The 13,176-nt window shown below is 42.2% G+C and overlaps 1 protein-coding gene across 1 annotated transcript in view; it reads left to right on the top strand.

The window, feature by feature from the left end:
* The window catches only part of apmap (adipocyte plasma membrane associated protein), a 57,106-nt gene extending 44,223 nt beyond the window's left edge, over nucleotides 1-12,883 (top strand). Inside the window, exons 8-9 of the mRNA XM_068044519.1 lie at nucleotides 2,756-2,948; nucleotides 10,980-12,883. Of these exons, the coding sequence (XP_067900620.1) occupies nucleotides 2,756-2,948; nucleotides 10,980-11,189 (403 nt within the window). The 3' untranslated portion in view covers nucleotides 11,190-12,883. The remainder of the gene's footprint in view (nucleotides 1-2,755; nucleotides 2,949-10,979) is intronic.
* The last annotated feature ends 293 nt before the right edge of the window (nucleotides 12,884-13,176 follow it).

Here is a 13,176-nt window from a genome sequence, read left to right as displayed (position 1 = left end):
ACTTGATTGGCACCACTGCCATTCACCCTCTTAAACATTCACTCACGTGACTACCAGCGCACAGTGGCAGCAGTGTTTACCATCTCTAAGATGCACTGCAGCAACTTGTCAAGCGTCCTTTGACAGCACCTTCCAAACCTATGACCTCTACCACCTAGAAGGAACAGGGCAGATGCATGGGAACACCACTTGCAAGTTCCCGTCCTAACAACACACCATCATGACATGGAACTATATCGCTGTTCCTTCACTGTCGCTGGGTTGAAGACCTGGACCGCTCTTCCTAATATCACTGTGGGTATACCTACACCATATGGACAGTAGTGGTTCAAGAAGCTTGCTCACCTCCATCTTCTCGAGGGTAATTAGGGATGAGCAGCAAATGCTGGCCTTGCCAGTGATGCTCACATCCCATGAATGAATTTTAAAAAAAATTGAAAGTCGTATAAGTAAATCGCTACTTCACCTGTATTGAGCGAGGCCCTGGACAGTGAGAAGGGAGGAGGTAAAAAGGCATGTGTTCCCTCTCCTGTGCTTGTAGGGAAGGTAAGTTGAGAAGGGGACTGAGTATTTGGGGTGTTTGAGTGGATCGGGGTGTCACAGAGGAAATGGTCAATTCGGAATGCTGAAAGGGGAGGAGAAGATGTGTTTGTTGGAGACGACGGAGGATGATCCATTGAATATGCATGCTGGTGAGATGGAAAGTGAGGACAAGGGGAGTCCTTTTGTCATTAGGGGAAGGGAGTGCTGGAAATGAAATGGACACTGTGAGGGCTCTGTTAACCATGGTGGGGGGGTAATCCTTGGTTGAGGAAAAAAGGAAGACGTATCGATAACATTGGTATGAAAGGTAACGTAGTCAGAAAAGACACGATGGAGACAGAAACTGAGGAAATGAAATAGAGTCCTTACAGGAAGCAGGATGGGAGGCAGTGTAGTCATTGGAGCTGTTGAAGTCAGTGGGCTTAGAGTGGTTGTCGGTCAACGGCCTATCCTCAGAAATTGTTGAGGAAGGGAAGAGAAGAGCCAGATGGACTATGTGAAGGCACGGAAAAGGTGGAAATTGGAAGCAAAGCTTATTGCGTTTCAAGTGATTTGGGTTTTCTTCCAAGAGAAAGGGGAGGAGACTTTCTGTTCTTCAGTCTGGCCTGGTCTAGTTTATATCCCGGACTCGAGATGAAAGGATAGAGGTGCGAGCTCCAGACCAGAAGAGCGTGATTTTAAGTGACTGGCTTGCTTTATTTAAAAAAAAAAGTTGGTTTACATCCAAAGTGGGATATCTGGTATATGATGGACAACATGCATAGTAAATGCAATGTTTTTACATTTGTATATAATTAATGGATTGCCTTTGCCTTGTTTATAAAATGATCATGTACCAGGAACACAGTCTGGCCCATCTTAGTTCATTTATTCAGATTGATGCTCTCGTCGCTCATTGTTCAATTGCTTCTTAAATGAATCCAGGCTTTTTTCCTCCATTAACCTATCTGGAAGTCCATTTAATGTATTGATCACTTTGTATGAAGAGTCTCTTGATATCAATTCTAAATTTGCCTTTTGCTAGTTTCAATCTCTGACCCCTTAAGTAAAGGCTGTTATAACAAAGCCTTCTTCCCCGAGTGTGGAATGTTTCTACATTATGAGCTGTTCTGTCTCAGCCAGGCCTAGAACAGATGAAGGTCCTCCTGACACTTGCAGGGAGGTTAGGATGGGACACTAATCTATTGTTTCCCAACTACAAGCCAATATTGGAAATACTGAACTGGTCTCAAAGCAGTCAGTGAATGCCATTAATCCCTGAATAGGAACTGGGATTTATTTTTGTGGGGGTGAAGAGAATTATTATTTTGATTTAATGGGTAGTCGATGTTCAGTTGCAAATGGAGAATAATGGTGACTATTGGCAGAAGTCAACAGGTTGATTTTAATTATAGGAACATAGCAAATAGGAGCAGGAGTGGGCCATTCAGCCCCTTGAACTTCCTCTGCCATTCAACTAGGTCATGGCTGATCTTCCTCAACGCCTTTTTCCTGCACTATGCCCATATCCCTCGATATCTAGGAACCTATCGATCTCCGTCTTGAACAGACTCAATGACTCAGCCTCCACAGCCCTCTGGGGCAGCGAATTCCAAAGATTCACTACTCTCTGTGTGATGAAATTCCTCCTCATCTCAGTCCTAAGTGGTCTGCCTCTTATTCTGAGACTGTGTCCCCTGGTTCTTGAGCAGAAGTGAAAAGATCCATTAGAAAGGACTGGAATCCAGTAGAGAGAGAATGACATTTCTTAACAGGCTTAGGACACCCCAAAGAATTTACAGCCAATGAAACTGTAATACGTTTGAAGTGTAGTCACTGTTGTAATGTAGCAAACGCAGCAGCCAATTTATACACATCAAGGTATCATCTGTTTTAGCGATGTTGGTTGTGGGATAAATATTGGCAGGACACCAGGGAAAATACCCCTGCTTTTCTTGGAAATAATGCTGTGGGATCTTTTACATCCACCTGAGAGGGCAGATGCAATCTTGGCTTAACATCATTCAAAAGACAGCATCTCCGGCAGTGCAGGAATTCATCAGTACTGCACAAAGTGGCAGCCTGAATTAGGTGCTTAAGTTTCTGGAATGGGCCTTGAGTTCATGAACTGACTCAGGTGAGAGTGCTACCAATTGAGCCACTGCTGACACAAGGTGGGAATATTAGGTGAATGCTAAGATACTGCTTCATTTAAATTCTGTACCCTTTCCAGGTATCACATCTCTGGACTAAGGAAAGGTGGGCATGATATATTTTTTGATAATCTTCCTGGTTTCCCTGACAACATCCGACCAAGTAGTTCTGGAGGCTTTTGGGTAGGCCTGGCAATACTGCGACCGAATCCTGGCTTTTCTATGATGGATTTCCTAGCTCCAAGGCCTTGGCTTAAGAATTTAATTTTCAAGGTAGGAAATGCTTCAGCTGAAATGTTCCGTATTGCAAATCCACAATGGACCAAAAGATCTATAATAAGACAAGGTTGCAGGACTTCCAGATGTTACTGGTTTGTGAAATGGACACTGCTATGGAATATTCTAGCTGATCTAGTTTTAAATTTTGGTTCTTGACTTGACAGTCCTGTAAAAAGACATCCATAATCTTCAATTTTAAAATACCAGAGCTCAATCATTTGTACATCATCAAATTGATATCCTATACTCCAGCTTTGGTACTCCACCCTGAGTACTTCTGATACCTGCAGATGGTCTATTATGTGAACTGTAGTTGATCCAAATTAATTTGCCTTGGCTTGAGATTAAGCACCATTTTAGTGCACTGTTTGGATGATTACACGCTACTGAATAACTTGACTGTTAACTGAAAGTATTCTGCTTTCAACTGTAATGCCCTACGGTTTCCAACCCCTTCCCCCCCCCCCCCCCCCCACCAAGGTAAAGGCTGTTTAAACAAATCTCAGATTAGCTTTGGGCGGTTGTTGGATTCTGTGAAATTGTTTACGGTTGCTTTTGTTTTTCTGATCTTTTCTTCAAGCTTTTTTCCCCGGCACCTTTTTTTTTGTTTTAGCAATCAGCTCCCCTTCTTGTCTTTTTCAATGAATCCCTTGATCTCCTTCAAACTTCCACAGCCTCGACATCTATGGATGTGTTGATGCTGTCAATGCCAAAACCTGCTTGACCCAGAACTAGACTGTGAGCCTTGTTTGGATGGCTTACCTCTGCATTTATACTCTCTCCAATGTTAACTCATTTTCCTTCCCTCCCTGTCCTTTTTTAAATACAGGGAAAAGCTAACCAAGTTTCCCAGGAATGCCAATTGATAGCCATCAAATCCTCTGCTTCAGTATTGTTGCTCTTGTGTTTGTTTGTTTTTTTGATTTTCAGATCATTGCGGGTTTCTAACAACTCTTCTTGCCTTTGTGCATTTTGACAAGGTTGAGAAGATGGGTTGCTCAAACCATGACTCCCTAACTATGAGCATTGCCGTTCTAATCACTTGCATGTTCTGGCACAAGGTTTGTGCCTGTGTCCAGTAGTCCTATGTTACTGTGCGTCATTGCACTCTAAATCAGTTCTGTGTGGATGGTCGTTTATCTGTTGGAAATTCAATGTAAAAAAAAAAAATCAAATGAAACCTTTGATAAATTTGAGTGTTTTTTTAAATACTGGATACTTGGGGATGATTTTTGCATGCTCTTCCTAGAAAATTCCTATGAGGAATCAAACAAATGTAGAGCTAATTGGGAATAAAACTGCTGCAAATGCACTGTAGGTCAGTCAGCTTCTGAAAGAGCAAGATAGACATTTGTCACAGTTGAAGAGTCATCTCTAATTTAAGGAGGAGTTCTTTATGATGCCATGATTAGGAACAGCTTATTGTTCAGTTTAGCAATGAGAAACACAGGTTGTAAGATTGTTTTAATGATGGGCTTGAATTTAAATTGGCATTAGATCAGCGTGTGCTGCCTGATTCTTATTAAATTTCAAATACCCTTCAACGTACTGTCCTTTCACCTCTTGAGATCTGTAAATTAGACTGGAACTTAACATGGGAAAGGTTGACTCCATAGTTACTGAGTGCTACCTGTGAGAATTAATTCTTGAATCGGTTTCCAGCAGATATTAACCTGACACCTTCTATAAACTTGAGCTCTTCCAAAACTCTGCTGCCTATATCCTAACATGCACCTAGTCCCATTCACTTGCCACCCCTGTGCTTGCTCACTTACATTTGGTTCTGTTCAGCAACATCTTAATTTTAAAATTCTCATTCCTGTTTTCAAATCATGATCTTGTTCATCCCTAACTCTCTAACTTCCACCAGCTATACAACCCGTTGAAATAACTATGCTGCTCCAATTCTTATGCGCAACCCTGATTTCCATTGATTCACTATTGGCAGCCGTACCTTAGCTCAATGCTCTTAAAGTCTGAAAACAGAGAGCTCCAGATTTTCATTTCCCTTTGTCTGAAGAAGTGCTTCCTGACATCGCCCCTGAATGATCTAGGTCTAATTTTAAGGTTATTCCCCTATGTCAGAGTCAGTCATTTATGGCACAGAAGGAGGCCATTCGGCCCATCGAGTCCATGCCGCTCTCCACGGAGCTATGCAGTCAGTCCCACTCCCTGGCTTCATCCCTATAGCCCTTTAAGTCTATTTCACTCAGGTGGCCATCCAACTTCCTCTTGAAGTCATTGATCATTTCCGCTTCCACCACCCTTGCGGGCAGTGAGTTCCAGGTCATTATACCCCAATGCGTTAAAAAAAAACTCTTTCCTCATATTCCCCCTGCATCATTTGCCCAAGACTTTCAATCTGCGTCCCCTAGTCCTTGTACCATTAGTTAATGGGAACAGTTTTTCCTTGTCTAACTTATCTAAGTCTGTCATAATCCTATACACTTCCACTAAATCTCCCCTCAATCTCCGTTGTTCTAAGGAAAACAAACTCAGCTTTTCCAGTCTAACCTTGTAACTAAAATTTTTCCATCCCTGGAACCATTCTGGTAAATCTCCTCTGCACCCTCTCATTCTTCCTGAAGTGTGGTGACTAGAACTGGACACAATACTGCATTTGGGGCCTAACCAGAGCTTCATAAAGGTTCAGCATAACTTTCCTGCTTTTATACTCAATGCCTCTATTTATGAATCCCAAGATCCTATATGCGCTACTAACCACTCTCTCAATATGTCCTGCCACCTTCAAAAATCTATACACATGCACCCCCAGGTCCTGCTATTCCTGCGCACTCTTTAGAACTGTGCCATCAAGTATATATTGCCTCTCTTAATTCCTTCGTGCAAAATGCATCACTTCACACTTGTCGGTATTAAATTTCATCTGCCACCTTTCTGCCCATTCTGCAGCCTATCTATGTCCTGTTGCAGGCAGTTCATATCATCCTCACTCTTTGCTGCACCTCCAAGTTTGGTGTCGTCAGCAAATTGAGATTCTGCTCTGTATTCCAAGATCCAAGTCATTTTTATATATAGCAAAAAAGCAGTCGTCCCAGCACTGACCCTTGGGGAACCCCACTGTCTCCCATCCTCCAGTCTGAAAAGCAACCATTTGGAACGACTCACTGTTTTCTGTCCTTCAACCAAATTTTTACTCAATTGGGCACTGACCCTCCTATTCCATGAGCCTCTGGACTTCCAGAGGAATAGTTTCTCTGGCTACCCTTTCAACTCCATTAATTACTGAAACACCTCATTAGATCACCCCCTTAATCTTCCCTACTCAAGGGAATACAAGCGTAGTCTATTCGACTTGACCTCAATTTAACACTTATAGTCTCTATCATTCTGGCAAAGCTGAGGTGCACCCCTTCCAAGGCCAGTATATCCTTCCTGAGGTATGGTGCCTGGAACTAAATGGGATCTAATCAGAGCTTTGTATAACTGTAACGTAGCATCCACCCCTTGAGATGAAAGCTAATGTTATATTAGCTTTTTAACGTTTTTTGCACCTGTTACCTAGCTTTTAGTGACTTCTGTATTTGGACCCCATAACCTCTCTGCACCGGTTGCTAGCTTCCCGCCATTTAGAAAATACACTGATCTATCTTTCTTGGGTTCAAAATGGATGACCTCATATTTCCCCACATTGAACTCCATCTGGCACAGTTTTACCTGCTCACTTAATCTATCAATGTGCTTTGCAACTTTCTGCACTTGCCAGAAGGGTTTCCTGGAAAAGTATTAACTGAAACTGTGGCTAATTTCTCCCACCCCCAGAACACAATCCTTGGGGGTTGGGATAGGTGGGTGTGGCTTGGGGAATGGCTGGTGGTAAGACTTACCCCAATGTTATGGCTGAAATGAATTAAATTCGTAAACATTGGGGATCAGACCTGGCCTCCTTGCAGTGTATAGGATAGTACAGTTACCCTCTGAATCATTCAGTGGATAAATGTACATCCTGATAAGGTGCAGAGCTCAAAACAAAGAAAGCAAACTTGCATTTATATAGTGCCGGTCACAACCTCAACGTCCCAAAGAGACTTTCAGCCAATGAAGTATTTTTTTTTGTAGTGTAGTCATCGGCTGTCATGTTTCCTACAATACAACAATTTGCACAGAGCAAAGTTTTACAAATTGCAATGTGATAATGACCAGATAATATCTTTTAGTGATATTGGTTGAAGGATAAGTGTTGACCAGGACCTCCCCCGCTCTTTGAATTGTGCATTGGGATCTTTTATGTCTACCTGAGAGGGCAGTGGGGCCCTCAGTTTAAATCTCATCCAAAGATAGCACTCAGTCGGTGCTGCACTGAGTGTCGGCCTGGATTATGGGTTCAATTCTCTGGAATAGGAAATATCCAAAACCTTTTCAGAATGAGGTGAGGGTGCTGCCACTATTCCACAGTTTGGGCTGTTTCCAACTTTGATCCATGTTGTGTTCTGAGTTAGCTGTCTGCCAGGGCTGCAATGGGAGTGCCAAATTTAACTTCTGAATCCCTCAAGTTTTTTTTTGGAAAAATGAATTTGAGAATTGGTCAGGATTTCGTTTTCTGATTGATGTCCAGGGACTTGCAAGTGCACCTGAGGCTATCTATCATGTGATACATTAGTCCTGGAACTGTACCCCAGAATACATCTTAACCCTTGGGAGTAAAGTGTGGGTGGGGTGCTCTATTGGCAAGGGAATTTTAGGGATGGAAATTGAAGAAACATTAAATAATTGGTAAACCTCAAATGTGTTTTTGATTAATTGGGAGGTCACATCCTTGATCCTGATGCTGACCTTCAGGGAACATAGGAGAAGGAGCAGGCCATTCAGCCCTTAGAGCCTGCACCGCCATTCTAGATCATGGCTGATTGTCTACCTCAACACCATATTCCCGAACTATCTCCATATCCCTTGATGTCATTAGCAACTAGAAAACTATCGATCTCTGTCCTGAACTTACTCAGTGACTGAACTTCCACCATCCTCTGGGCCAGAGAATTCCAAAGATTCACCAATCTCTGAGTGAAGAAGTTCCTCCTCATCTCATTCCTAAATGGCTTGCCCTTTATTCTGAGATTGTCCCCCCTGGCTCTAGACCTCACAGCTAGGGGAACATCCTTTCTGCATCTACCCTGTCTATCCCTTTAAGAATTTTGTAAGTTTCTATGAAATCGCCTCTCATTCTTCTAAACTCCAGAGAATAGAGGCCCAGTCTGCTCAATCTCTCCTCATAGGACAATCCCACCATCCCAGGAATCAGTCTGGTGAACCTCCACTGCACTCCCTCTATGGCAATTATATCCTTACACAGGCAAGGGAACCAGAACTGCACACAGTATTCCAGGTACAGCCTCACCAATGCTCTATACAATTGAAGCAAGACTTCTTTGCTCCTGTACTCAAATCCTCTTGTGATAAAGGCTAACATACCTTTTGCCTTCCTAATTGCTTGCTGCACCTGCGTGCTAGCTTTCAGTGATTTATGACAAGGAAACCTAGGTCCCTTTGGACATCAACACTTTCCAATCTCTCACCATTTAAGAAATACTCTGCACCTATGTTCCTGCTACCAAAGTAGATAACCTCAAACTTATCAACATTATATTCCATCTGCCATGATCTTGCCCACTCACTCAGCCTGTCCAAATCCCCTTGAAGCCTCTTTGCATCCTCCTCACAACTCTCATTCCCGCCAAGTTTTGCGCCATCTGCAAACTTTGAAATATTACAATTGGTCCCCACATCAAAATCATTGATATAGATTGTGAACAGCTTGGGCCCGAGCACTGATCCTTGCAGTACCCCACTGGTCACAGCCTGCCAACCCAGATTGACCCATTTATTCCCACACTCTGTTTTCTGTCTGTTACCCAATCCTCAGTCCATGCTAGTATACATTACCCGCAATGCTATGCACTTTAATTTTGCTTTTTAACCTCCTATGTGGGACTTTCTCAGAAGCCTTTTGAAAGTCCAAATACACCACATCCACTGGTGCCCCCTTAGCCACTCTGCTAGTAACATCCGCAAAAAAAAACTCTGATTGTGAAACATGATTTTCCCTTCATAAATCCAAGTTGACTCTGCCCAATCAGACCAATATTTTCAAAGTGTCCTGTAATCACGTTCTTTAATTGATTCTAGTATTTTCCCTACCAACGACGTCAGGCTAGCAGATTTGTAGTTCCCTGTTTTCTCTCTCCCGCCTTTCTTAAACAGTGGTGTTACAGTTGCAACCTTCCAATCTGCAGGCAACATTGCAGAATTTATAGAATTTTGAAAGATGATCACCAATGCATCCACTATCTCTGTAGCCATCTCTTTCAACACTTACGTGATCATCGGGTCCCGGGGATTTGTCAACTTTCAGTCCCGTTAATTTCTCCAATACTGTATTTTTACTAATCCTAATTTCTTTCCGTTCCTTGTTCTTAATAGACCCTTGGATCTCAATTATTTCAGGGAGACTTCTTGTATCTTCCTCCGTGAAGGCAGGCACATAGTAATTAGTTAGTACTTCACTAAGTAAATCTGATCTGTTGATAGTCAACAAGGATGGTTTGATAGGAAGATGCTTGAATTACATCAAAATTGGTTCTATTTCTATTCTCCTGTGTTAATGCATCTAACTTGGAGATTAGAGATTGGATTAGATTGGAGAGATACAGCACTGAAACAGGCCCTTCGGCCCACCGAGTCTGTGCCAACCAACAACCACCCATTTATACTAATTCTACATTAATCCCATATTCTCTACCACATCTCCGCCATTCTCCTACCACCTACCTACACTAGGGGCAATTTACAATGGCCAATTTACCGATCAACCTGCAAGTCTTTGGCTGTGGGAGGAAACCGGAGCACCCAGCTGAAACCCATGCGGTCACAGGGAGAACTTGCAAACTCTGCACAGGCAGTACCCAGAACTGAACCTGGGTTGCTGGAGCTGTGAGGCTGCGGTGCCAACCACTGCGCCACTGTGCATTATTTACTGTTCTACTATTTCCACCTACGACACAATTTTATTTGCATCGTTAGGACCAGGTGAGAAAGAGGTCTAGGGTTCCCTTTCAGCCTCCACCTGGTCTTACTGTAACAGGGTTTAATTTTAAACACAGTGTTTTAGCTCCCCCTTGGTGAATACTTGTTCACTGCTTTCCAATTATAAGGCAAATAAACTAGCACAAATAGGTTTTCTTAGGTTAAAGAAGAAAAGTTGAAATTTATTAAACTTAAACTCTAATTCGGTTGGTGCCTATGGATACACGACACGCCCACGCTAGCATGCATACCTGATACACACATGCAAATAGAGCTGAAGAAAAATAAAGTGGAAAAGTTTGAGGCAATATCTGAAGAGTTGTTATGGTTCTTCGAGCTCACTGTAGAGTCCTTGATTGTAGGTAGATCTTGCTTTTCGTTGGGGCCCAGTATTCTTCTTAAACCTTGTTCGCTGTAGGAGACTTTTCTCTCTTGGGGTTTATGTGTCTTCAGTGGATTTAGAGGCTTGTGAGAAAGAGATGGGAGCAGACAGGAGAGAGATCTTCAGTCCAGGAGCAAATAGATTTCTGCCCAAATTGTACAAATTCAAAAAACTCAGGTTGCCCAGAAGATTAGTCATGTGACTAGCTAGCAGGTTTGACCATGTCCGTTTATGTATTCGGCCACCTTAGCAGTCAACCTGGAATACGAGCTCCCCCACCTTCAATGTCTGGTGATCAAAAGTCCATTGTGGGTTGCATGTCAGGGAATGGCTGCTTTGCTCTTCCAAACACTGTCTGTTAATATGCAAATGTTTTTTCCAGCCACGGCTGATCTGTTTAACAAGTCCCTTCTTAACTCCAGTAACAGTTTAAAATCAATGTTCATGACAAAATTAATGTGCCTCATTCTTGACCGGTGGGAGCCTAGCATGAAGTCCATTTATGAGAGAAGAGGCCAAAATTTTCTGTTTTTCTTCTCGCTTGCAAATTGCTTAAGAGTGGTTACAAAATGTCACATTATGTTATTTGTACCTTTTTTTAGCTGTTCAGTCAGGAGACAACCATGAAATTTGTGCCCAAGTATGGCCTCGTACTGGAGCTGAATGAAGATGGATCCATCAGGAGGAGCTTCCATGATCCTCATGGAGTGGTGGTACCTGTGGTCAGTGAGGCAGACGAGCATGACGGGTACCTGTACCTTAGTTCCTACTGCTCGCCTTTCCTCTGCAGGCTGAATCTCAACGAGGTTTAACATCTTGGTGCAAAATGAAGAGATTTCTGCTGAAGGTCATTCTGCAAAGGCTAATTTAGAGCATCCTGTCAGCTGATATTTAAACAAAATCCATTTGGAAAGGTTGCCATGCTTTGAAGATCATAAAACGTGTGAATGTTCAAGATTAAATTTTTCTTGTGTATGTCCTTGAAAGATCAACAGGCACCCTTCACAGATTGTTAAACCAGACAATGAGGAAGGGTTTATTATTCTGTTAGTTATCAACCAGTTCATTGCTCTGAAGTTAGATAGGTTAATAAAAATTGATTTGATAGAATTAATACATTGCACTAAGCCTATAATTGTACCTACCTTTGAAAAGTGTGACAATCATATTAGCCAATTTGGTGACATTACATAACATGATGTAACGAGCATTATGGAATTTAGAATTTACTGAGGATTTAAGCGTTGATGCCAACTGTAGCATTTGTGGTTTTAGTAATTCTTCTGCTTAATAATGACAGGTTTTAGTCTCAGTTTAATTGAGCATTAGATTTAGTTCCATTAGGGAGGATACAGGTGGGTCATGCTTTATTTTATTTAGGAATGACACTGGGAACTTGTGGACTGGGGAAAAATAGAATTAACCATTTGCATTCAAAATGGTGGTTACCGCGTTAATGGGCAGGTGTTGGTAGACCACCAGTTCTATCAGTTAACCTTCCAGTACTTTTCTTCACATTACACTGCAGCCTCAGGGTTTAGAGATTAGGAAAAAAACGTTTCCCTCATTTCCCCCAGGCCCCATAACCGCCACAGGATTGTGCACATATTGAATAGTATCAGCGAAAGATAGATGATTCACAGCCACTTCGTGTCTTTAAACATTTTTGAGATGCTATCATACTAAGTTGTTTTTCTGGGGAGGTTTGATGGTATTCCTTAAAATGGGGATCAGCAGGAGATGGGTGAGATGGAATTTGCATCATACAGTGCAGATTTGATGGGCTGAATGGGCTTTTCTTTCACCAGACCATGCTCCTATATACTACTGTTTAAATTGTAGCTTTCAGCGCTACCTCAGATTGATAAACATGTACAGGTACAAAACAGAAGCAGCCATATTCAGGTCCCTACGAATTGAGCAGCTGAATGTTCTAACTTGGCAAGTGGTTGCAACTATCGCTGGTGTAGACAGCGGTGGGTCAGACTGGCGACTGTTTGTCCATTCAGAGACTATGGCTTGTCTTCTAGCTGCTTATTTTAAAAATAATTTTGAAAATTTCCTGAAACTTCCAAACCTCTTGTCCCTCAGGCAGTACTACTGGTCGTGTGCACAGAAGAATGAATGAAAAGTGAATTTGCTGATATTTTTAAATTGTATGACTGGTTGTAAGCAGGTTGCAGCATGGTGTGTTGCTGCATTATAAATCAGATCTGAATAATGTGTTTTATTTGGACTGATCATTGTTTAAAATGTAGCTGTTGTAACTGTATAAATTACAGACCGAAATAGAGGGAGTGGGAGAGCGGTGGGGGGCAAGATCACTAACCACATTCCCCAGATGATCTGAATTGAATTCTCCAGCCTCTCTTTACAAGACTGTTTGTGAGATATTGCAGGATTGTATTTCAAGTCATTAAGCTATTACAGACCCTAGATTTATAAAACTGCAGCATGTTTATTTTACATTACTCATTAAAAAGGATGACTGTGTTGAAATGAGGAACTTTTTTTCTTCAGTGTTCTGTCTTTTTGTTTAGTGATGCAGCTCTAGTTGTTTGTGGAATGCCACAATGTGGACATAACGAATGTGACTTCTAAAGCCCTGCAAGTCAGAGTAGTTGGGAACAGAGTTTCAGCAGAGGAGCACGCATTTGGAGCAGAACCCATTTCTGTTAAGTCTCCCCTCTCCTTCTGACATCATTCAAATTGACAGAAGTGGGTGGAACATTTCTTCACCCTCTCACCCCAGGGCATGACGTCAATGTTCCTGGTGGGATGCCAGGCTTCCTCGCAAAC

The sequence above is a fragment of the Heterodontus francisci genome, chromosome 13 (genome assembly GCF_036365525.1).
Source record: "Heterodontus francisci isolate sHetFra1 chromosome 13, sHetFra1.hap1, whole genome shotgun sequence".
NCBI lineage: Eukaryota > Metazoa > Chordata > Chondrichthyes > Heterodontiformes > Heterodontidae > Heterodontus > Heterodontus francisci.
Note: the sequence above shows the minus strand (reverse complement) of the source record. Positions and strands in the feature narration are given on the sequence as shown.